A 24544-nucleotide genomic window follows, 5' to 3' on the forward strand; every position below is an offset into this window, starting at 1 on the left:
AGGAATGGAGCGATGGCTACTGAAAAATGTATCATGTGGGAAGGAATCTGGCACAATGAATCACACTCTATGACTGGCCGAAAGTACAGCCATTCTGAGGCTTGGTGGTGGCAAGTCCTTGTGTGAGATATCCTAGAAGCAAGTGTGTACATGTCTCAGATGGTAAATATGAGTAAGGCCAAAGGATAACAGAGCTTGGGGACCTGGCTTTGGGCATAGACAGATTCAGGCTCTGAATCTCAGTTTAGTCACTTGCTGGATGCATAACATAGGCAAAGTGCCCAGCCTCCCTTTGCCTTAGTTGTTTTGTCTGCAAAATGGGATAATAAATACCTCTTATAGAGTTGTTTTGATGATAGAAAGGACTTAACATAATAAAATATTTATCATCGACACACAAAAAAAGAACACTACCTTTTAATTTTTCTACTTTTTGTTTGAAAGAAGGGAATGAGACCTTCAAAGCTATCTGAGTCCTGTCAATCATTAGAGAGGACCCAAGCAAGTAACTCTGCTCTGAGTGACCACTTCACTTCAGTTTATTTAGCGTAAAGCCAAGGGAGGACATGTGTTCACAAATAACACTAAATGCTATAAAGAGTAAGCATGGGTGGCTTGGGCATCGTGGCAGGTATTTGTACTTCAAAACAAGTTTGGGTTTCCTGAACGATTCCCAGAAATACATGGAAGAATTTTTCAAAGGTCATGAAATTTCTGCTCAAGCATGCATGCATGCAGGGGCTTGGGGTTAGTGACATAGCAACTGACCTTAATACTACTGCATTGGTATCTTTAGACTGATGAAGTCACGTGTGTAGGAAATTTTTAAAAACAAATATAAGCACATCTAATTCTAAAAATAAAAACATATATCCTTAATGTATTAATATTTCCTTGTCATTCTGATTATCCAATGGCATGGTTTAACACATGGTTTAACACATGCTCAAAATTATGAGCATAATCATAGAAATGCGGCATGGCCATTGTTAAATATTGAAAATTGAGCTATATTGTTCATCAGGAAAAGTGTTTTGCTGCCTCAGTTAAAGAGAGGTTCTTTGGCTTCTAAGGCACTAAAGAACTTATGTCCTTTGTAACAAAAATTTCAACTTTATCCCTCCATACAATTATAAGGTGTGAGTCTGAAGATGAAAAGGAAAAGAATGGTAAAGAGAAATCTGAAGTTCTCAAGTCTTTAAAATGCAAACAGAAAAATGTACAGAGGAAATAATTTGTGTTTGTTGTTGTACTGTCTGGTTTTTCTGGGCCGGACCTTTTCTTAAAAGCATAAGGCTTTTTTTTTTAACCCTAATGTTCATGAAGACCACTGAATTTAACAAGAATCAATCCTGCAAGCTAGTCATTAATTCTGTGACTGAAGTCATAAAAATTGTTGTAGACTAAGAAATTGGTATCCAAGAGTATGTTAGATCCTCCTTCAAGAAGTCTTTAAAGCCTTTAAAACCAGCATTTCATATGAAAATAGTTTAAGATCTTGTAATAAACAATCAGCTTGTGACCTGATTACTCATCTGTAATCCAAAAGTAAAGTCTACATACTTAAAAGCTGGTAAACTCAGCTGAGAAAGCCTATTCCTAAACTCGTTCAGAAGCAGTAAATACTAACCAAACATTTCACTTGTGAAGTAGGGATTTATTCCTTATAGTCCTAAATGTGTGTCTGTATATGGCTGTGTGTGTGTGTGTGTGTGTCTGTGCATTTCCATGCATGTGGTATATAATGCTATTCTCTATAGGCAAAGATGATCTTTTCTGATTCACTAGCAAGATGCTATGGTTTGTCTTACTAGGTGGAACAATAGGTCTATACTGATCTATTCACGCTCTGATGTCCATCATGCATTTTCAAGATGGCTGGCTGAACGGTGAGTTTTATCCAAAGAAAGACTCATTCTAATTAAAAAGACAAATTTGGGGAAAAAGGGCAAAAATACTGCAATTCAGTGTAGGCATTTGTTCAAAAAGTTGTGGTAGAAATCTACTTGTTGAGGCTTAGTCCCTTTCTCTGGTATTTATTTTTTCATACCAAGCATAAACATAGCTTTATAATATTAGCTAAGAGAGACCATTCTCATAAAAATAAAAATCCTAGAAAGTCACAGCCTCTTTTCCAACCATTTCTCCTTGTCTCCGCACTTTGGTTAGCTAAAGATCCAGATTTAGTGGTAACATATGTTCCCACCTAAGAATAATGTCGTACATAAATGGTTGCTTCAGTTGCATTTTGTTTTTTATTCCTAATGGAACTGAATACAGAATTGCCATGCAGAACTGAATACAGAAAGATAGAAATACAATACCTTCAGATGGGGAGTCCAGGGTATACAGCAGATGTTTAACAGATTTATGGAGAGTTCTGAAACCTTCGTTAGTTGTGACACGTGGATAAACCTTCTGCACAACCCGCAGCGCACTGAAAGTCGAAAAACAATTAAACCAGATTGCATTTCAACATTTGCAGACAGAAACAAAAGGTTATTCAAGGAGAAAATAGCTACAGTATTGAAAATTATTCTTATAACATAAAAGACAAGATGCTGCTGTGTCATTTAATTGCTTGTTTGTCTGTTCATGCACAAAATCCCAACAAAGTATTCTTGAACCATACAGGATTCTAAAGCCTAAAAGGTCTTAAAGTAAGGAGTGAAGTTCACATCAGTTTTTTTTGTTGTTATTGTTAAGGTCTGAAAATAAGTAGTTAGAAACAGCAGTTTCCAATAAAAGGATACCTCTTTTTTTTTGTTTTTAAAGGAAAAAAATTAAATATTGGAAATTGTTTTCATTAAAAATCAAGCCCAGATAAAAGATCCACTTTCAGGAATAATTATTAATTATTTGATAAATATTTATCTTTTGCTAAACAAATGTTAATTTTTTTTTTAAATGGCAGCTTGCCCTAATTAGAGATTGCATTCTATCCTCTAAGTAGCCCACAGGCACTGCTCCAGGGGGTAGCTCAAAATTAATATCCAAACTAACTGGCACTGTCTTCCCAGGATTTTTATGTTACTAATAAGATGGGCAGTGTACACCAGGAATGAAAAATCAGCAAATTTACTGGTTCATGCTTGAGTTCATTCAGTATTTCCAAAAAATCAATTACCGACTTAAAAAATGCCTCTTTTTTTTATCTCCTATTGTCATTAGTACATTTAAAAAATGTTAGCATTGTACAAGTATGTTTGAATTTCATAAACACTGTGAGGCAATATATATAAATATATATATATATGAGTGGTAACTTAGAACAAAAGGCTTTGTTAAGGATTTGCTCTTGTGAAATTAAATGTAGTACATATTAGCTAATAGCTCTTCCATATGTATCTTAGTCAACTGAAAGGTCACATCAGCAACAGCATGTGCATATACTTTCTACAATATTTTTTGAATTTTTAATATTTAAATTAAGATCATTTTAATTTTAGCTCCTAGCCATGAATAACTATTACATTTAGAGCGCCAATTTTTTGTATGTCCTCTAATTTCTAGTAGGTATGTGTATGGATATATAAACATCTACTTATTTATAGGCTTCCTTGGTGACTCAGTGGTAAAGAATCTGCTTGCAATGCAGGAGCTGCAGAAAGACAAGGGTTCAACCCCTGGGTCAGGAAGATTCCCTGGAGGGGGACATGGCAACCCACTCCAGTATTCTTGCCTGGGGAATCCCATGGACAGAGGAGCCTGGCGGCTACAGTCCACTGGGTCTCAAAGAGTTGGAGACGACTGAAGCAACTTAGCATGCATATTTATTTATAATTTTATTTGCTTCTCTAATAATTCCAAAAAGTCAATTCATTAGTCTTGTTATGGAACAATAAAGTTCAAAAGTTAAATAACTTACACAAGGTTATCCAAATAAATAAAGCTGGTTGTGTCTAATTTCGAAGTTTCTGCTCTTTCTCCTCTACATTTTGACTCTGGTGCTTTGCCCCAACATGGCAGAGAAGAGGAGGACAGACCATTTCTGCACTGAGCCACAGCCATTGTTAGCTTGTTTTTCCAGCTGTGTGTTTGGCCATGGTGGGATGGCTGAATTTTTCTCGTCTGTGCTTTGTATACATAACAGCTGATATACCTCAGGCATTTTTATATTTGCCCCAAGAATCTCCTGGTTCTCAGACTTTGAATTGTTTCTGAATCCTGGTGAGTATGGAGACCAGGTAAACATTCTAAGACTGGAGATTTCTGCCAGCCTTCGCCCAGCTTGGTCTGTGCTTGACTCAGCTGATCTTTTGTCTCAAAGTAACACCTTCAAAGACTGAACATTTGGCAAGCTCATTGTCAGCATTATTGTTATTAATATAGCTAATAAAAATGTCAGTAGACATAATTCATTTTTTCTATCAAAATGTGACCCCAAAAATGACACCTGACCCCCATCCTCTATGAGATCCTTTAAACTATTGATGAAGATAATTTTACTTCACTTCATTGGTTTTGTTTTTCTGTCCTGTTCATCATATACAAATGGAAGTTATCCAAAACAAGTCTCCTTGTAAGGTAATTTAAAAAGGAGTTTTTGTGATTCATATCTAAGTATACAACTTCCTCCTCTACTATAATAGTGACTATCACCTATGTTTTTTCATATGCTTTTCTTGGTTTTTGAGAGTGCTCATTTTTGCTAACTTCTGTCGTAATCTTGACAGTTTGCAATCTGGATTTGGTGACTGAACTATATAACAAGTTACAACTTTACAAAACTGCTGGAGGAAATAACAGCAATGAGTTTTGATAGGGTTTATTTGTTCATATTACTTGATCAACAAAGAGTAAGATAAACCAATGATTTGGTGACAAAATACAGTCATTTCTGAAGAATTTTAGTGACACTTTAATAATAATAGTTAAGATTTGACTTTAAAAAATGGTTGACATAAAAGGTCTTTCAACAGAAATATAATGCAAGACATTTAATTTTAAATATTCTAGTAGTTATGTTAAAGAAACAGATGAAATTAATTTTAATAATATATTTTATTTGACCCAATATATCCAAAATATTATCATTTCAACATCTAATCAATATAAAATATATTAGTATTTTATCTTCTATTGCATTATCTTCAGATTTCAAAGTATATTTTACACTAATGAAGCATCTCAACTCAGATGCTAAATTTTCATTGAAAATATTTAATCTGTATTAGAATTTCATTGCAATTACCAGTGAAAAGTAGATTCACATACCCATGTTGTTTCAAATATATTAGAAGTTTTTCTAATAAATTTAATTAAAAATTAAAATAAAAATTAAATTCCTTAATGATAGTAGCACACCAAGTGCTCCAAATCATGGACAGCCTGTGCACCTTAAATTTACAAAATGCAAAAGGCCAAATTTATCGCATTAAAAAATCCCACAAATAGCTAGAGGCTTTCATGTTAGAAAGAACAAGTATATAAATTGGCAATAAAATTTAAGTTAATTAATTAGCTAAATAATAAATAAGTAAAAGTCAACTGATTTAAAGAAAGTTATCCAGGTTAGAAAAAAGTCAGATGTCATCTGCTTTATAACAATCTGAAGCTATTTCTTTTAAAAGCTGTTTTCATTATTATGTAGACTGGTTAACAACATTCTAATCATTACCTGAGAACATATCTATGGTATAATACAATAATTTTATTTTAAATGTTAAGGGAATTAAAATAGCCACAGTGCAATGACCTTATGTAATTTACTCTATCAAAATGATGTCTAATGTATTTTAATTAATTCATTTTTGACCAAAGGGTATTTTTTTGGATCTTCCACCTTTCAGTGAGCATTATTTTGTGGGAGTTTGGTTTTTATTTTTTGTTTAATAACCAAATTTCATTAAGGTATAATTCACATACAACATGATAAGCCTATTTAAGGTTATTATTCAATAAACTTTGACAATATATACAAGTATGTAACCACCATGCTAAATAAGATATAAAATATCTTATTTTAAGGTGATACAAAATATCACCTTAAAAAAGTTTTGTCATGCTTCCAACAGTTGCCCCAATATCCACTGTTCTGATTTCTAACACTATACATTAATTTTGTTAATAATACAATATCTACACATCTAGTATGTATTCCTTTTTTTTTGTGGTCTGGATTCTTTTGCCAGCACAATATTCATAAGATTTATCTGTGCTGTTGTGTGATTAAGTAATCTGTTTATTATTCTTAACTGAGTAGAATTCCAATTTTTCATCCATTCTGTTTATGGATATTTGTTTTTCTCCCAATTTCTAGCTATTGTGAATAAATCTGCTACGAGCATTAGCATACCAGTCTTCATGTGGGCATATGTTTTCATTTTCTTGGGTAAATAACCAGGGGTAGAATGGTATATCACATGGTTCTATTTTTAGCTTCATTAGAGCCTGTCACACTGTTTTCTGACATGGTTATATCACTTTACACTCTAACTTGCAATGTATGAATTCTATTTGCTTTACATTCTTGCCAGCAACTGGGGTCGCTCATCTTTTAAAACTGAACCCATTTTAGTGAGTGTTAGTGATATCTTATTGTGGTCTCAAGAGTATCTTGACTTCTTTCATTGCTACACTGTACAATTCAAACAATCCCGTTTCTCCTTTCATCGATTTACCTGTTTGTTTTCTAAAATACAAAGGAGGAAGAGAACCAAGTGTCAAAATTCTGAGTGAGTGAAAATTTCCTGAAGAGCCAAAATGAGGACCAAATCAAATTTACTAATATCTTGCTTCTTTTATAGTTTAGTTATGCTGCTAAGTCACTTCAGTCGTGTACGACTCTGTACGACCCCATAGACGGAAGCCCACCAGGCTCCCCCGTCCCTGGGATTCTCCAGGCAAGAACACTGGAGTGGGTTGCCATTTCTTTCTCCAATGCATGAAAGTGAAACGTGAAAGTGAAGTCGCTCAGTTGTGTCTGACCCTCAGCGACCCCATGGACTGCAGCCTTCCAGGCTCCTCCATCCATGGGATTTTCTAGGCAAGAGTACTGGAGCGGGGTGCCATTGCCTTCTCCGAGTTTAGTTATGACATGTTATTTATTGTGGAAAGAGCACAGGACTTGGATTCAGATTCCTTGAGTTTAGGTTCTAGCTTTACCACTTACTTAGTTGTAGAACCTTGAGGAAGTCTTTTGACCTTCCTGAAGAAGTCATTTGACCTCCATGAAGGTGTGTTTTCTTTTTAATAAAATGCAGATACCTGTGGTCTCAATCTCAAAGCGGTGTTATGAGAATCAAATGAAATTAATATACCAACATGAGGGTTTATTACAAGGTCTTTGAACAAATATAAACATTTAGAAGTTCTCCAGAGAAGATGAGAAAACTCCTTTCTGGTGCTTCAGACATTAACCATGGAATCCACTGAGAGGCATCTGGGTTCTGGAGTATAAAAACCCAGGTTCAAACTCTCTTAGCTGCAAGATCATCAATTATTTAATTTTTACAGCCCTCTATTATCTCATTTATGAAATAAATGATAGTTCTGTTGTTAAGTTTCAATGTGAAATATATGAAGAGTCCAGCAAAGTGTTTGGCATGTAACAGGCACCAGTAATTACTGGTTGTTGATGCAGTTGTTTTGTTTAATGCACATTTCCAAATTAGCTAGGCATCACAGCCAAAACCTAAGTATGTGTTCATCAAATTCTAAATGCTAGCATGCTCAGATCTCGTTTATGAGGAAAACAGACTTTAAAGGGATTTCTTCTGCAAGTTTTCCAAATCTTTGTGTCATATATGTCAAATAAAGTCAACCCAATATGCAAGGTTGTTTTTTCTACGGTGTAGTACCAAAAATCCAATGAAATATTTTCATCTTGAGCATGTAAAATACAGATGCACAGAGCCTTTGTGGTCTCTGAGTGAGACTGAGCCATTCCAATCAACCGTTGGTCATCCTCTACCATCTTTTCAGAGTTCTGGGATATCAATTGACATTACTGATGTTATGATTAGTGTTCCTCAGTTCCCTATATACATGTCAATAACCCTGATGACCACAGTGTATCTTTCTCCTTTGCTTATCTAATACCCTCACGTTCACTGCCAAAATCTGCAGTAAGTGCTGAAAGGTTATTTGCTGTGTTTAAATTAACTACTTAGCAGTGATCTTCAAGGTAACATTAGAAGGAAAAAAAAAAGACTTTGTTATGAACAGTGATTCTTACCTGTTTGCATTTCGAAGCGCATCAAATAGATTGCTTAGTGTGCTGTCATTCTGGAACACATTTGGAAAACTGGAGAGAAGCTCCCACACAGCTGTCTGCTCTTGTACTTGTGAGAAAAAGGATAGTACTTTAACCATTTCCTGAAACATTGTCTTCTGGTTGTTTGGATCACGTGATAGCTTAAAAAAATAAAACCACAGACAGGGTGAGATGAGACTTCAATATCTGTAACCACATGGCTGACTGTCTTTGAAAACACTGAAAGTCGAGAGTTTCAGTTAAGTAATTCAGATTTTCATTTAGTTTGAAGTAATCCTATACTTTGGAGAAGGCGATGGCACCCCACTCCAGTACTCTTGCCTGGAAAATCCAATGGATGGAGGAGCCTGGTAGGCTGCAGTCCATGGGGTCACGAATAGTCAGACACGACTGAGCGACTTCACTTTCACTTTTCACTTTCATGCATTGGAGAAGAAAATGGCAACCCACTCCAGTGTTCTTGCTTGGAGAATCCCAGGGATGGGGGAGCCTGGTGGGCTGCCGTCTATGGGGTCATACAGAGTCGGACACAACTGAAGTGACTTAGCAATCCTTGGAAAAACTATAACCATTTCAAATGTTCTTACATGTAATTGAATTTTTTCCTATAATTTTAGATGTTGACATATTTAATGTTTCATTAACAAAACCATTTATACAAAATACTTTAAATTGGGTTTTGGGAAATTAAAATTAATTTCTTAAAATAAAATTAGCTTCTGAGTAATATGTTTGTTTTTCTCTAGGATCTAGTTTAGGATATATAGAAAAATACTCTCTATATCCATTAGTAGTGCCTGCTCAGTCTCTTGTGTCTGACTCTTTGTGACCCCATGGACTGTAGCCCACCAGGCTCCTCTGTCCATAGGATTCTCCAGACAAGAATACTGGAGTGGGCTGCCATTTCCTCATGCAGATCCGTTAGTAGACCTTATATTATTTGCATAGAAAACCTTTAAAATTTAGGTGTTTTATGTATAAATGTGTGAATATATATATATATACAAATACATGAAAATGTTTAATATTACAATTACACATACTTAACAAAATATTTCCAAAGTTCTGTTGCAATACAAGGAACTTTAGTTATAATAATGATTTATAGTGAATATCCTATAGTCACATCTTGTACTCTAAGCAAACAAATAAAAGAAAACCATGATCTTTACTCTTGCTCTGGATCACAGGTCCCAGATAATACCTTCAGAAGTATTTTCTTCATTATATTCCCACCCCAAGCAATTTTCTTAATAAGCTCATTCATACTAATAGTCAGGCTTTAGTTGGATCTTAATTCAAGGTCCTTCATGCTGAAAATGTGATTTTGAACAAGGTAGTCTTAGCCACACATTCTATATGGCTTCTGAGTTTGTTGAGATAGAATTCTAAGTGCTCTACATTGAATTGGCATTATCATAACAGTGCTTCTAATCTGGTTCATTTGGAAAACTCAGGTTAATGAAGAGTAATTTAAGCATTCTGTACTTCAGTTCAGTTCAGTTCAGTTGCTCAGTCGTGTCTGACTCTTTCCAACCCAATGGACTGCAGCTCGCCAGGCTTCCTTGTGTATCACCAACTCCCAGAGCTTGCTCAAACTCATGTCTATCAAGTCAGTGATGCCATCCAACCACCTCATCCTCTGTCGTCCCCTTCTCCTCCTGTATTAGTGAGTCAGTTCTTCATATCAGGTGGCCAAAGTATTTCCTTACAACAAATAGTCAGGAATGATTTCCTTTAGGATAGACTGGTTTGATCTCCTTGCAGTCCAGAGGAATCTCAAGAGTCTTCTTCAACACCACAGTTCAAAAGCATGAATTCCTCAGAGCTCAGCTTTCTTTGTGGTCCAACTCTCACATCCATACATGACTAATTGAAAAACCATAGCTTTGACTAGATGGACCTTTGTCGGCAAAGTTATGTCTCTGCTTTTTAATATGCTGTCTAGGTTGGTCATAGCTTTACTTTCAATGAGCAAGCATCTTTTAATTTCATGGCTGCAGTCAACATCTGGAGTGATTTTGGCACCCAAAAAAATAGTCTGTCACTGTTTCCGTTGTTTCCCCATCTATTTGCGATGAAGTGATGGGATCAGATGCCATGATCTTCATCTTTTGAATGTTGAGTTTTAAGCCAGCTTTTTCACTCTGTTCCTTCATTTTCTTCAAGAGGCTCTTTAGTTCTTCCCTTTCTGCCATAAGGGTGGTATCATCTGTATATCTGAGGTTATTGATATTTCTCCTGGCAATCTTGATTCCAGCTTGTGCTTCATCCAGCCCAGCATTTCCCATGATGTACTCTGCCTATAAGTTAAATAAGCAAGTTCACAAAATACAGCCCTGACATGCTCCTTTCCGAATTTGGAACCAGTCCATTGTTCCATGTCTGGTTCTAACTGTTGCTTCTTGACCTGCATACAGATATCTCAGGAGGTAGATAAGGTGGTCTGGTATTCCCATCTCCTGAAGAATTTTCCACAGTTTGTTGTGACCCACTTAGTCAAAGGCTTTGGTGTAGTCAATAAAGTAGAAGCAGAAATTTTTCTGGAACTCTCTTGCTTTTTCGATGATCCGACGGATGTAGGCAATTTGATCTCTGGTTCTTCTGCCTTTTCTGAGTTCAGCTTGAACATCTGTAAGTTCCCAGTTCACGTACTGCTAAAGCTTTGCCTGGAGAATTTTGAGCATTATTTTGCTCAAAATAATATTTAGCATGTGAGATGAGTATAATTGTGAGGTAATTTGAGTATTCTTCGACATTGCCTTTCTTTATGATTGGAATGAAAACTGACCTTTTCCACTCTGTGGCCACTGCTGAGTTTTCCAAATTTGCTGGCATGTTGAGTGTAGTACTTTCACAGCATCATCTGTTAGGATTTGAACTAGCTCAACTTGAATTCCATCACCTCCACTAGCTTTGCTCATAGTGATGCTTTCTAAGGCCTTCTTGACTTCGCATTCCAGCATGTCTAGCTCTAGGTGAGTGATTACACATTGTGGTTATCTGGGTCATGGAGATCTTTTTTGTATAGTTCTTCTGTGTATTCTTGCCACCTCTTCTTAATAAGTTTTGCTTCTGTTGGGTCCATAGCATTTCTGTCCTTTATTGTGCCCATGATATGTTCCCTTGGTAACTCTAATTTTCTTGAAGAGACCTCTTGTCTTTCCTACTCTATTGCTTTCCTCTATTTCTTTGTATTATTCACTTTTTATCTCTCCTTTGGAACTCTGCATTCAGATGGCTGTATCTTTCCTTTTCTCCTTTGCCTTTAGCTTCTCTTCTCAGCTATTTTTAAGGCCTCCTCAGACAACCATTTTGCCTTTTTGCATTTCTTTCTCTTGGGGATGGTCTTGATCACCGCCTCCTGGAATGTCACAAACCTCCATCCATTCAATAAAATTCATAGGATCAAGGGGAAAAATGTTAGATGTGAACATGTTGAATTTATTCTCATTTATAAAATTTTGAGGCAACTCAAAAATTTTGATTTTGTGAACTCTCATTGTATGTGGAATTTCATTTTAAAAAGATGATCAGTATCTTATTTCCTGATTTTCACATCATAATTTAAGACTAGCATATAAAAAAGGTCATTAGCACTTCATATAATAAAGTTCTTGTTTCTAGTGTATAATATTTTGGAAAGAGGGATATATTCTTTCATAAAAATCAAAGTTTTAAATTAGGTTTTATCTTAGAATAAACATTTAAAAGATTACCCATTATTCTAGCTTCTGCGAATTACCAGGCTCTGAGAGTTTAATTATTAAACTTACATTACATCCTGAGTAATCTTACTTAAAAATCTCAGAGAAAACAGTCAATCTTCATTTACCATAAACCAAGGTCAAATTTCATCTCCAAAGATGAGACTCTACCTCCATATTAACCATAAAGCAATATTTTTTGTTTAATGGATCATTTCAATCCAGCACGTTTAAATAGAAAGTAGTCATTGCTTAGAATTTGACATCATATGTGAACCTCTGTGTGATGAATTCGTGCCAAATGTGAGCCAGTATTTCAGTCAGCATTTTCCAGTCCATGAGACCTATGGACTTGCTCTTTGAATCACTTTGAGTTGCTTTGTGCATACAAGAATGGAAATGATACATTTCCTGCTATTGTTATGAGACCCTGATCATATTAAAATGTTTACACTCACCTGAGAGAATTGGTTTGTTAGTTCTTGGAGAGAAGACTCTAAAAAGGTCTTGTTGGACAGGCAAAATATATTAAGAACATTTTTCCCTAGAGTGGTCCAAGAGAAGGCATAATCAGCAATATAACCTGGATAGTTCTCACACAGTTCTCTTCTTATATCTTCTGAAGTTGAATTTTGCTGTAAAAGCTAAAAATGTGTGTGAGAAAAGCGGTATAACAATGTTAGTAAATACAGATATCAAATATACTAGTCTTCAAGGAAATGAACCTGTTTACATAATAGCCATTTTAAGTTCCTGCATTATAGCAACTATGAAATTAAAACTAAAATACATTGGGTTTACCCATGAAAATCCCTGAGAGAATATGTGAATATAGTGATTATTGTCATCTTTATGATTTAAAATATTCACATATGATTTTCTTAACTGCACTCCTTTCTTGTATCTGATGAGACAACCTAATGTACTAGATCTTCTCTGACAAAAATCTTCAGGCTTAAAAATCTTAGCTTTTCCTGGGCATTTAGCATCAGAGATTTAAGGGTCCTAACAATTTGTGACACCTCATGGGAAACTGGCCAGGATTTCTGGAAGACTTCCAAAGAGGATGAGCTTCAGAGTCTAGTCTCAAGATCAACAGTGTTTATTTAGAAGAAGTAGAAAAACATGGATTATGTTTCATTGGAAAAGCAATAATTTCATTTATGAGTTATGCATTAAAGAAAAAAGAAAAACACATATATGAAGATACATAGAAGTATATAATTACCAAAGGCAATAATCGGAAAGCATTTTTATAATGGAGGGCCCCCATATATTTTACAGTACAGACTAGTCACAGATGTAGCACTATTTTCAGTTATAATATTGATCACATTCACCATTATTAAGTTGTTTAGATATTTATAGAGCCAATTACAGTGAGTTGCAATATTTAATGCACCCTTCCTAATAATTGATTCTTACAACCTGTCAGGTGAAGGCTAACTACCTTCATCCTTCCCCTTTTATATCACAAAATCTACACTATGCCTTCCAGTGATTCAACTTCTAAATATAATGAAATAAGACAGGATCCATTTATTCTAGGATATACTCTAAGTGCCAGGTCTTCTAGTCATTCATCTATATCTCTTTCTTAACGTCACATATAAATTCACTCCAAAATGATTTCTCTACTTATTCTTGCAAGGGTTGCAGAAAGCAGTAAACAGAAAGAAAGAGGAATCAGAGAGATTGCTGACACAGACATCAATATGTCATTCTAATTTTTATATCCTTTCTCTGCTCCAACTACTCTGAAAATATGTATCTATACATAGAAAATTCATTTTTCACTTATCTCCACTGGATATATGACTTTGTGCTGCCTCACAAAATTCTGAAATTTTATTCCATCTGAGAAAGAGAACCTGGGAATTTCAATACAATACATTGTGGGTTGTTTTTTTTTTTTTTTTTTTTTTGAGAATAGCATTGCTATTTTAGCTATTAAAGAATTTAACTGATATAATACAAGACTGTTTGCTTCCAGTATTAGAATATAGAAGAATTGGAGTGGAATAAAATCATAAATAAAATAAAATTATTAGAATATGGAAGAAATGGAATGGAATAAAATAACTTTTCCTAGTTTACACCCTGATATGACTTGTGGAGGCTTTATACCGGAATTAAGTGGGCACATGGTGGGGTTTTCTCAGTTACACAAGGTGATTTAGGTACCTCAACTATTATATACACCAGGATTTCAAAATCTAGACTAAACTGACTGTGAAGGTCTTATATATCATCCAGCACTGGCAGAATTGCCTTGGTAGGTATGGTGCCTTTTCCATACATTTTGAATTGTTCTTTGGTTTACTGACATAAATAAGTTTATTAAGATGCCTCAGTTATACATAATGTCAATTCAAGGGGAACTAATAGACACATATTAAGTAGCAGTGGTTAAGGTCACAGGAATACGAATAACATGAATAAAGATCAGAGTTATGTCTCCATGTTTCAGATGGAAGAAATGTCTACTAGATAAGATGGAGATGTATTATTAAAATTCTTTTGTGTGTGTGTGTGAGAGAGAGAGAGAGAGACAGAGAGATAGAGAGAGACAGAGACTAAGAGAGAAACAGTCCCTCTGTGGCAAAATGTTGAAAGTGATCTCCTCTTAATTTCTGAAGAGCATGCAAAGCAGGACTCAAATGTCCATGGGCCAGCCAAGTAACTTAAATGTATGAATCTGGTTGGATAAAAGACCATAAGGAAAAGTGGGGATTGCAGTTAACAGAAGGGTACCTCTTCGGCCTAAAGGCATTCAAATTCAGTTTCTTACAATCCTTGTATATGTGCACAAGTGCACATGTAGCTCATAGGTTGCCAGTACACACCTCTTAGAAATTATGTTTATCATTTTGCAATCTGGAATCTTAGAGAGGAAGGTGAGTAAACCAGACAGAAATCCATAGGTAAGCTCTTTAAGCCATGCTAAGGAAAGGGATTTTATTACTTTGGGGAGATATTTTTTATAGCTCCAATTTTTCCAAAAGCATTTTTAGTATGGATGAGGCAGCAAGTCTGATGGCTGCTCTAGCTTCATTTGCTTTCATACAGCATTTTTTCTTCCCTGCTTCAGAAAATTAAAAGATCACATATAATGCCACCCTATTTTTTTTTACCAAATGAAAATCTTAAGTTCAATTAAGGGACTTAACAGGGAAGTAAATAAATATCCAAGACTTTAAGGAATTTAGAATGTCTCTAAATTAAGCTTTTTATCAAAGAGCTCCTAAGAAAAGAATCTCTCTAAGATATTACTCCAAATGGGAGTACTCTTCCTATGAGGTGCTTGTTTACCTGCTTTTTATTATGAGCCTAATATAAAGCTGATTGAAATTACCTTTTCCAAACTAAGAATCCGGGCAAGCACTTGACTACCATTGAAAGTATCTGTTCCAGTACTTTCCAGATCAGCACTTAGACTAGGAAATATTGTGGCTGTTGTAAAAAGAAAGAAAAGATTAGCAAAGTAAACACATAAACTCACACACACAGACACACACACACACACAAGAATCCATAAATATCACTTACGCTTTCATATACTCCACAATAAGAAATGTGTTAAAATATGCACCTTCCATGAAAGTTTCCTACTGGCAAAATGCTGAATCCAATCAGTTTTTCCTTTCACATAAAACTGTGATGCTTTTGGTCTGCTCTTGGGTTCTTTCCAATCATTCTAGATGTCATTTGCTTTCATTCCAGTTTATATCATTAAACTTTATCACCAATATTATTGCCTAATAAACGGAATCATTTCAGTGCAAGCCTAGAGGATCTGAGGTGCCTCCACTAGCCCCACAATCCATCACACCCAACATCTGGTTGAAGAATCTGCCAATGCTCAATACACATCTGGTGATAATGTTTTTTTTTTTTTAATTATTCAATTGGGAGGCTAAAATCTGCTTAAGATCATAAATTCTCTCCTCCCCAAAGTGGTTTCTGAATGATATTTCAGATCAAATAAATGGGAGGAAGCAATTAGTCCAGACTACAGTATACTCTAATTAAGTAATTCCCAAAGCGGTCTCATCCAATACCATTTATAATGTGGCACAGTGTTCTGGGTTAGGAACATTAGCTGGAAAAGTATGTTCAGATATATAGCATTCATTAGCCAGTGTATTGACTTTTATAAATTTTGGATAGAAATACTTTATTATCCTCACAACAAAGAATCTTAATATTCAAAGATACAGTGACCAACATCAGCGGGGCCTAGACTTTGTTAAAATGCTCACGGGGCTGAAGAATTTACATTCCTCTAGACCAAAGCAATACATTTGTGAGATGACTGGCCAGAAATATAATCCATGGCTACTGCACAGAGCAAAGCTAACTGGACTACAACAGTATGATCTTATTCTGTTCTTTAGCCTACTCTGTCAGACACCCAGAGATCATTCACACAGCATGTTAACGCCTCAAAACCATTCACAAATGTATTCCTACTACAATAACAAAAGATTTTTTTTTTCATGTGGCTCATCAACTTAGACTGGAATATTAGTGTCATAGACTCGTAAATATCACATGGCATTTTTAAAGGTTATTTTTTCCCCCCAGAGCACCAATCATATTCTAACATAGAGGAATCTCTGTTTTGTTCACTAATATATCTCCAATAGCTCGGACAGTACCTACACGATAGCAGGCACCTAATGAATATTAGCTAATGAATATGAAACAGTCCTGCTGTCTTGAGAGTTTATTCTCAATTTGTGGCTTCTAATAACTGTATCTCAGGAACATCTGCAGCAGAAGTACCTGAGCAGAAGGTTCAGGAAGCTCAGCATGTGGTATTCTGCACACTAACATCTGAGGGCCACTGACTTAGCTGTGAGTGAAGGAAGCACACAGGCACGATGAATGACTGTGACACTGAGTGGTGGAGTGGGAGGAAGAAGACTATTAGCTGGAAAGTCCCACCCTGACAGTTGGCCTAGTACTAGCTCAGCTGGATGACTGCAACAGGGAGGGTGCTTAACCTTGTTGGGCCTCATATTCCTCACAAATAAAATGTAAAGCTCAGACAAATCTCTGAGACTCCATTCAATATGTTTTATTGCTGGGCATTCTAACCATCCCGGTGTCATTTAACTGTAGACAATGGAAGAGTTCCTGGTCAATTGTCGGAAAGTGTGTAATTCTCAACATTATATTAGTACCATTTAGGCTTTTGCTCCTAGTGTGTATCACAGTAATAACTTAATTTCCAATTATTCTCAAGACCTTTGCATAATGGCACCACCACACTCAGGCAACTGTAAGGAGTGTTTAGATCTCTCAGGATAGGCTGGGCATTCCATCTTTGCTTGAATTGTTAGAAGTACAACTTTTAAAGATGAGACCTTTACTGGTTGTTCCAAAAGGCCTGTTCTAAACTAGACAGAAGAGGATAGCTTACCCGGTGACGCGTGCCTTTTTTGTGGAACTTCAGTACTCTGGAGTGATAAATTGCTGTCCTTCTCCAGGTTGGATGACTTTCTCAGGATTTTACTAGAGAAGAAAAAGCAAGAACTCTGTATCACTCACATTAATTTCAGTTAGTTACAGCAAAGTGTTATGTGGTAGATTGCAGGGCTCCCCTAGGACTTTCAAATTTTTAATCTACTTTCTAGGATTTTATGACAAAACTCACTTCACCATATATCAATGAATATATAAGGGGTCCTACAAAGTAAATTTTTCTTCAGAGAAAATGGTCTAGATAAGGTTGAAATAGTTTTTTTTTTTTTTACTATATTCTTACAGTAAAAAAGAACATAGAGCTAAACACTAAAAATATTTACAATATATATATACTTTCTTTTAAAAACATGGTGGATCCCAAACAGATGAGAGTCAAAGACTGCTTTGGGTACTGAAATAAAGGTCTGCTGATTTGTCAACCTTTAAAGGAAAACAAGTTTCTATGTTAAATTATAGATGGCATTTTGAAGATTATCAAAGATGAATACTTTCAAGAAAGATTCAAAGAAGAAGGGGCAGAACACACATCTATGGATTATCTAATCTGTGCTAGGTACTATGGTTGGTGTCATGGCAGGTGGCACCAGATGTCAAAGAAAGAATGAAGCATGCAGCGTTTTAACTTCACTGAATGTATCAAGGCTGTAACGATAGCACATGATGCCAGGACTCTGTACAACATGATCACACCACCTTTTGGCAGAAAACACTATTGGACTATCCCACAATTCAGCAATCTTCTTCTTCTTTTTTTAAACTAACTTCTTATTTATTATTTTTAAAATAGAAATAATCACATTTTCTTGAAAACTTGATATACCTAAAGTAAGTATCTGAAACAAATGTATCTATTTCAAGAATGAAATAAGCCCAGATGTCTGGAGTGAATAATGTGAATTTTGTCTGATTGTTTATAAAAAGCTTACTGAAGGTACATAAGAACAGATATAAAAAGACAAGAGCAGAAAAGCAAGAAGTTCTGCTTGCCACTGTGGTTTGATTTGACTTCCTTTTTAGAAACAAGATCCAAATCCTGGTTCCAGGGTACTTTATGATTTATAATTGGAAAAAAAAAAATCTTTTTTCCCCAGTGTGTCCTTTTAATAAAAATGATAAGAAAAGGTGATATTTGTCTTCATTCCCTAGTGTTCTTCCAGTATCCTCTATAAAATGTATCGGTTGCTCCCAAAGTTCTGCATTCTTAATGTATATTTGAATTATTCATGACCATGGCTATATTCCTCTAAATCTTCTTATATTCCTTATGCTGACTATTTGGATGGGAAAACTGTTCAGATAAAAATAAGAACTGACCTGGACCTTTTCCTTTCTCTCAAACAGAAAGTTTAAATAGTTTGAGAAAGTCAGTTTCACTTTTCTTTTTCTTGACACTTTTTTAGTTCAGCTTGAAATATTGTAAGGAGTAGTACTGAATATCAACACATTGTGAAAATAAAGGGAAAACTACCTTCATAAAAATTTTAAGGAATAGGGACAGCAACAAAAACCAAAGGGAAAGCAACAAAGATCAAAAAGAGCAAAGAAAGAGCAAGAGAAAAGACTGAGTAATAAATAGGAGTCGGAGAGGAAAACAAGAGGTGATAAGAAACTAAGAAGTATGAGCTTGGAGAAGCAAAAGCTGCATCTCCTCCATAGGGGACATCTTGCCCATTTCCCCACATTCAGGTAAAAGCCCTAAAACTACTCCTTCAAATATTCTTTCAACACGAAAGACAAGTTCATCCCTTTCCCAGAAAGCCACTGGCTCAACAGTTCTGAACTTACTCAACAGAAAATGGCTCCTCTGGACAAGGAACTCTGGAGGCTTCTTTTCTAACGGGACCTGCCTTGACCAGTGGCCATAGTTACATGGTGGTCCACGCATCTCATGTTACAGGAGTGGGGAGGTGGTTCACCTCCTCTTAGGTGGTCCTGGTATGGCTTTTTGTCAGGGAGAGAGCATGGGATATCATATGTGCTTTGCAGTTCATCATCCTGAAAATTTCCCCGGTTCATTTTGTATTTACAGCATGTAGTGTGATGGCATGCATACTCTGCCACTGCACAATTATTATCTGTAACTCAAAATGGAAACCACAAAGTAAATGTACAACAGCAAGCATTGTGGGTAAAAACACGAATTAAGGCTGTAAGGTAAAATTCAGTTTATCTCCTCCAGGAAAGGTAATTGGTTCTTTTAGCTCCCTATTACGGAGAAGGCAATGGCACCCCACTCCAGTACTCTTGCCTGGAAAATCCCATGGATGGAGGAGCCTGGTAGGCTGCAGTCCATGGGGTCGCTAAGAGTCGGACATGACTGAGCGACTTCCCTTTCACTTTTCGTTTTCATGCATTGGAGAAGGAAATGGCAACCCACTCCAGTGTTCTTGCCTGGAGAATCCCAGGGACGGGGAGCCTGGTGGGCTGCTGTCTATGGGGTCGCACAGAGTCGGACACGACTGTAGTGACTTAACAGCAGCTCCCTATTAAATTGCTAAAGGAGGACAGGAAGGTAGCTAGTCTTACTGAGTTCAGGGTAATCTCTGACCATGCTTATAGACAAAGAACTCTATGCTTCTTAGACAATGAATGGATTTCCATATTTTACACAATTTAAGCACTTTGTACATACTGAGTTTATATCAATGTTAAGTGTGCTATGTTTGCTTGTGTACTTATTCCTATCACTTTTCCATTTTAGGCTGTGACATCTTTGGAAGTAGGCACCATGATGATCTTTTTATTTGAAACATCTAGTATATAAAACTGAATAGCTGATTAAATAAAAATAGATGGTATTGCCAGAGTGTAGAAGAACTTTGGAGTTAGTAGGTATCTTTCAAATTCCATCTCTGCCTCATCCTAAAAAATTGCAGCCTCATCTATAAATTAGGAATGATACACCCACCTTGCAAAGCTCTTGTGAATATTGTGTGAGGTGTGCTTATCAAGTTCCTATTGGGGCCCTGTCATCATAGATACTCACCAACATTAACTGTCAAAGTGCCCACAAAGATGGTACAAAAACACAGCCTTCACCATCAGTATGCAGTTGAAACCCCACACTTATGTATCTATGGTCCTCACAAGATCCTTCTAGAATACTCGAAGCTTCAGGATCTCTGGACACCAAATGGATGTACCCTTATTATTCATAAACTGGGGCCTGCACACAATGGCTGGTGAGGTGGGAAGAGGCAAAGGGCCTAACCCAGAATTTTATACTCTTTCTTCATTTTTAAATTTAATTTCTTTATCAGTTTACTCATAAGAGGAATTTACTATTTGAAGGAATGATCAATTTTCTCTTTGGTCTGTAAAACTCTTAGGAAGAGTCTATCTACAATGCACTCTCTTGGCAGATGGCACATGACAAACACTGAATAATGAAGAATTATTATTCTTCATTATTAGCATCCATTGAATTATTGAATTCAATAATTGAATTGAATTATTGAATTCATTGAATTATTAAATTCCACAGAATTATTCCACTGAATAATGAAGAATTATTTTTCTTCATTATTAGCTTCCACTAGCTATCAGATAGCTAAGGAAGCAACATTTTTATTTATTTTTATCCTTTTTAAATTTTAATTTATTGTTTTTATTGACAGATAATTACTTTACAGAATTTTGTTGTTTTCTGTCAAACCTCAACATGAATCAGCCATAGGTAAGCATATATCCCCTCCCTTTTGAACCTCCCTCCCATCTTCCTCCCCCTCCCACCCCACTAGGTTGATACAGAGCCCCTGTTCGAGTTTCCTGAGCAATACAGCAAATTTCTGTTAGCTATCTATTTTACATATGGTAATGTAAATTTCTATGTTACTCTTTCCATACACCTCACCCTCTCCTCCCCTCTCCCATATCCATAAGTCAATTTTCTATGTCTGTTTTCCCATTAGTTCAGTCGCTCAGTTGTGTCTGACTCTTTGCAACCCCATGGACTGAAGAATGCCAGGCTTCCCTGTCCATCACCAACTCCCAGGGCTTACTCAAACTCATGTCCATTGAGTCGGTTATGCCATCCAACTATCTCATCCTCTGTTTTTCCATTGCTGCCCTGTAAATAAATCCTTCAGTACCATTTTTCTAGATTCCGTATGTGTGTGTTAGAATATGATATTTATCTTTCTCTTTCTGACCCACTTCACTCTGTATAATAAATAGGTTCTAGTTTCAACCACCTCATTAGAACTTACTCAGATGTGTTCCTTTTTATGGCTGAGTAATATTCTATTGTGTATATGTACCACTGCTTCTTGATCCATTCATCTGTCGATGGACATCTAGGTTGCTTCCATGTCTTAGCTATTGTAAATAGTGCTGCAATGAACAATGGGATACACGTGTCTTTTCAGTTTTGGTTTCCTCAGGGTATATGCCTAGGAGTGGGATTGCTGGGTCATATGGTGGTTTTATTCTTAGTTTTTTAAGGAATCTGTATTCTGTCTTCCATAGTGGTTGTATCAATTTCCACTCCCACCAGCAGTGCAAGAGCGTTCCCTTTTCTCCACACCCTCTCTTGCATTTATTGTTTGTAGAGTTTTTGATGATGGCCGTTCTGACTGGTGTGAGGTGATATCTCACTGTAGTTTTGATTTGCATTTCTCTAGTAATGAGGGATGTTGAGCATCTTTTCATGTGTTTGATAGCCATCTGTACGTTTTCTTTGGAGAAATGTCTGTTTAGGTCTTTTCCCCATTTTTTGATTGGGTTGTTTGTTTTTCGGGCATTGAGTTGTATGAGCTGCTTGTATATTTTGGAAATTAATCTTTTGTCAGTTGTTTCATTTGCTATTATGTTCTCCCATTCTGAGGGCTGTCTTTTCATCTTGCTTATAGTTTCCAGTTTTCCCAGCACCATTTATTGAAGAGGCTACCTTTGCCCCGTTGTATATTCTTGCCTGAAAAAAGCAACTTTTTAAAATAGCCTGGTCTGCCTCCCTTGTTGCACACCTGGCTCTGCAAAGATCCTTGGAAGAGGAAGCACCCAAAGATGGCAACACATGCATAAACATATAATCAATCTTACACTGTATCTACCATATTTAGTCATAAACTCACAAACATTTATTAAATTCCCAGGACATATAGGGGGTGAGACAAATTAAAAAAAACAGGGATTATAATATGTTAATGGTAATAGCTAAGGAAGGATATGGCCAGGGGATGACCACACATGAATGGGGGTGCTAAATTAGAGTTATCATTTGAATTTTGCAAGAGCAAGATCCTAGAATCATTACCTAATTCATGGCTCTTGCTGCCTTAAAATCTTTTTGTTCATTCTTTCACTACACCGGTGGTTTCCAACTGGGGGCATTTTCTGGCCCCTCCCCTGCTCCCAGGGGATATTTCACAATATCTGGAGACATGTTGGCTGTTAACACTGGATAGGAGTGATACTACTTGTATCTAGAGGCCAGGGATGAAGGTAGAGACCAGGGATGCTACTAAACATTCTACAATGCACAGCACAACAAAGAATTATCTGGCCCCAAGTAGCAACACTGTACTAGGCTATGACAGAGAAGTGGATTTATTCAATGACAACTTACCCCCCATCGACTCCCTAGGACCAACTCAGGAGATTTAAAAATCCTATTCAGGAATTCAGAATAGGTATAAGGAAGTCTGAGAGAATCTTTCTCATACTGGATATCTCTGGAGGTATATTAAGGCACTATGCAAAACTTAGGTGCCTCTTGAATCTAGCATGGAAGCTCATCTGGATCCAGGAAATTCAATCTTCTGGGTGAGGCAAGAAAGGCTGAGTCAAATCTTCAAGTGGCCCATGGCATCATTTTGACTTTTACCAGACCCAGCTCACATGTCCAGTACCAGGGAGATGGTTAACAGCATTGCTGCTAAGATGCTGAAGAAGTGGATTCTAACTCTACCACATTTATAGTGCTCTACTTCAAAAGGGAATTAATAAGGGGAACATCTTGGATTCAAAATGTTAAACTTAAGATATTGGGAGGGAAACTAGGCTGAGTAGTTTTATTTCTTCTCAGACATGTCTACCAACAGTTCGTTTTGGGAAATGTCACATTTATAGATATCATCATAGCGGTAGGATTTATGCACTTATACTGAATGTCTTTGTATTTCCTGTGAGTGGGAAAGACTGCCTGTGTGGGTGGCATCCATGTGCACCATGGCAATTCTGTCTTTGAAAGGAATTGCTTCTAGGAAAGACACATATGGCAAATCCTAAAAAGAAAATTCTGACATTTTTTTTGTCTCTAAGGATTAGTTAAACTTATTCTATTTTCCCTTTTCCCCCTGAAATATAGTTATACAGGTAATGCAGTGACACCTGGAAAGAAGGTGTGAAACATGCTCCAGGCCCAGTTCTGACTCCAGCTTCAGATGACAGGCGTTACTAACTTTAGGGACAAATAAGGATGTTATAACGGCATTAAGGCCTCCTTGGTTATACAGTCGTCCTTCCTGTCTACCCCCGAGTAGTCATTCACAGGAAAATTTTAACTTTTTCATAATTTCTTGAATTTCGTCCTTGTGTTCATTCCTTCAGGGTCTTCCCTATTCAGATATAATCCCTGCATGCCCATGTGCATGCCCACATTCAACATGCACCTCTCTTCCAGGTGGCTCACTTGCCAATCAACGATCAGTCAAGGTGTTAAGATTTAGAAATGCCTTAATATGTTGCTCTGTCCTAGGGCTTTTTATATTATTTGGAGGGACTTTGGAGATGTTATATCTGAGCTAATACATTTCTAAAAGTTTTCAGAGGCACCATGGTGAGGCAGATGAGGAAATGTCTTTGGGGCAGATGCACATCAGAAGCATGTAGAATATGGGGGAGGAGATAACATTGCAGTAGCTTTCAGATAACCCTGTACATACTATGTTCTACTTAGCCCTGACAGGGAGAGTAATCTGGCAACATCACAAAGGAATTTGTAATTCTGCCATCACAGTCAGTGGCAAAGCTGTCTGCCTATTCCTCTAAACTGACTATACAAGGATCACCATTAATTTCTTTCTTAGGTTCTGAGATTCTTTTTCTATGTTGTTGCTGTTGTTTAGTCACTAAGTAGTGTTCAACTCTTTTGCAACCCCCTGGGCTGTAGCCTACCAGGGTCCAC

The 24544-nt window shown here is 36.5% G+C and overlaps 1 protein-coding gene across 1 annotated transcript in view; it reads right to left on the minus strand.

Moving 5' to 3' along the window:
* The window catches only part of ABCA12 (ATP binding cassette subfamily A member 12), a 199564-nt gene that overhangs the window by 105268 nt on the left and 69752 nt on the right, over positions 1-24544 (minus strand). The window contains exons 4-8 of the mRNA NM_001191294.2: positions 17354-17445; positions 15281-15378; positions 12384-12569; positions 8180-8358; positions 2325-2437 (exon numbers count right to left, since the gene is read on the minus strand). Of these exons, the coding sequence (NP_001178223.2) occupies positions 2325-2437; positions 8180-8358; positions 12384-12569; positions 15281-15378; positions 17354-17445 (668 nt within the window). The remainder of the gene's footprint in view (positions 1-2324; positions 2438-8179; positions 8359-12383; positions 12570-15280; positions 15379-17353; positions 17446-24544) is intronic.

Source organism: Bos taurus, chromosome 2 (genome assembly GCF_002263795.3).
Source record: "Bos taurus isolate L1 Dominette 01449 registration number 42190680 breed Hereford chromosome 2, ARS-UCD2.0, whole genome shotgun sequence".
NCBI classification, from domain to species: domain Eukaryota; kingdom Metazoa; phylum Chordata; class Mammalia; order Artiodactyla; family Bovidae; genus Bos; species Bos taurus.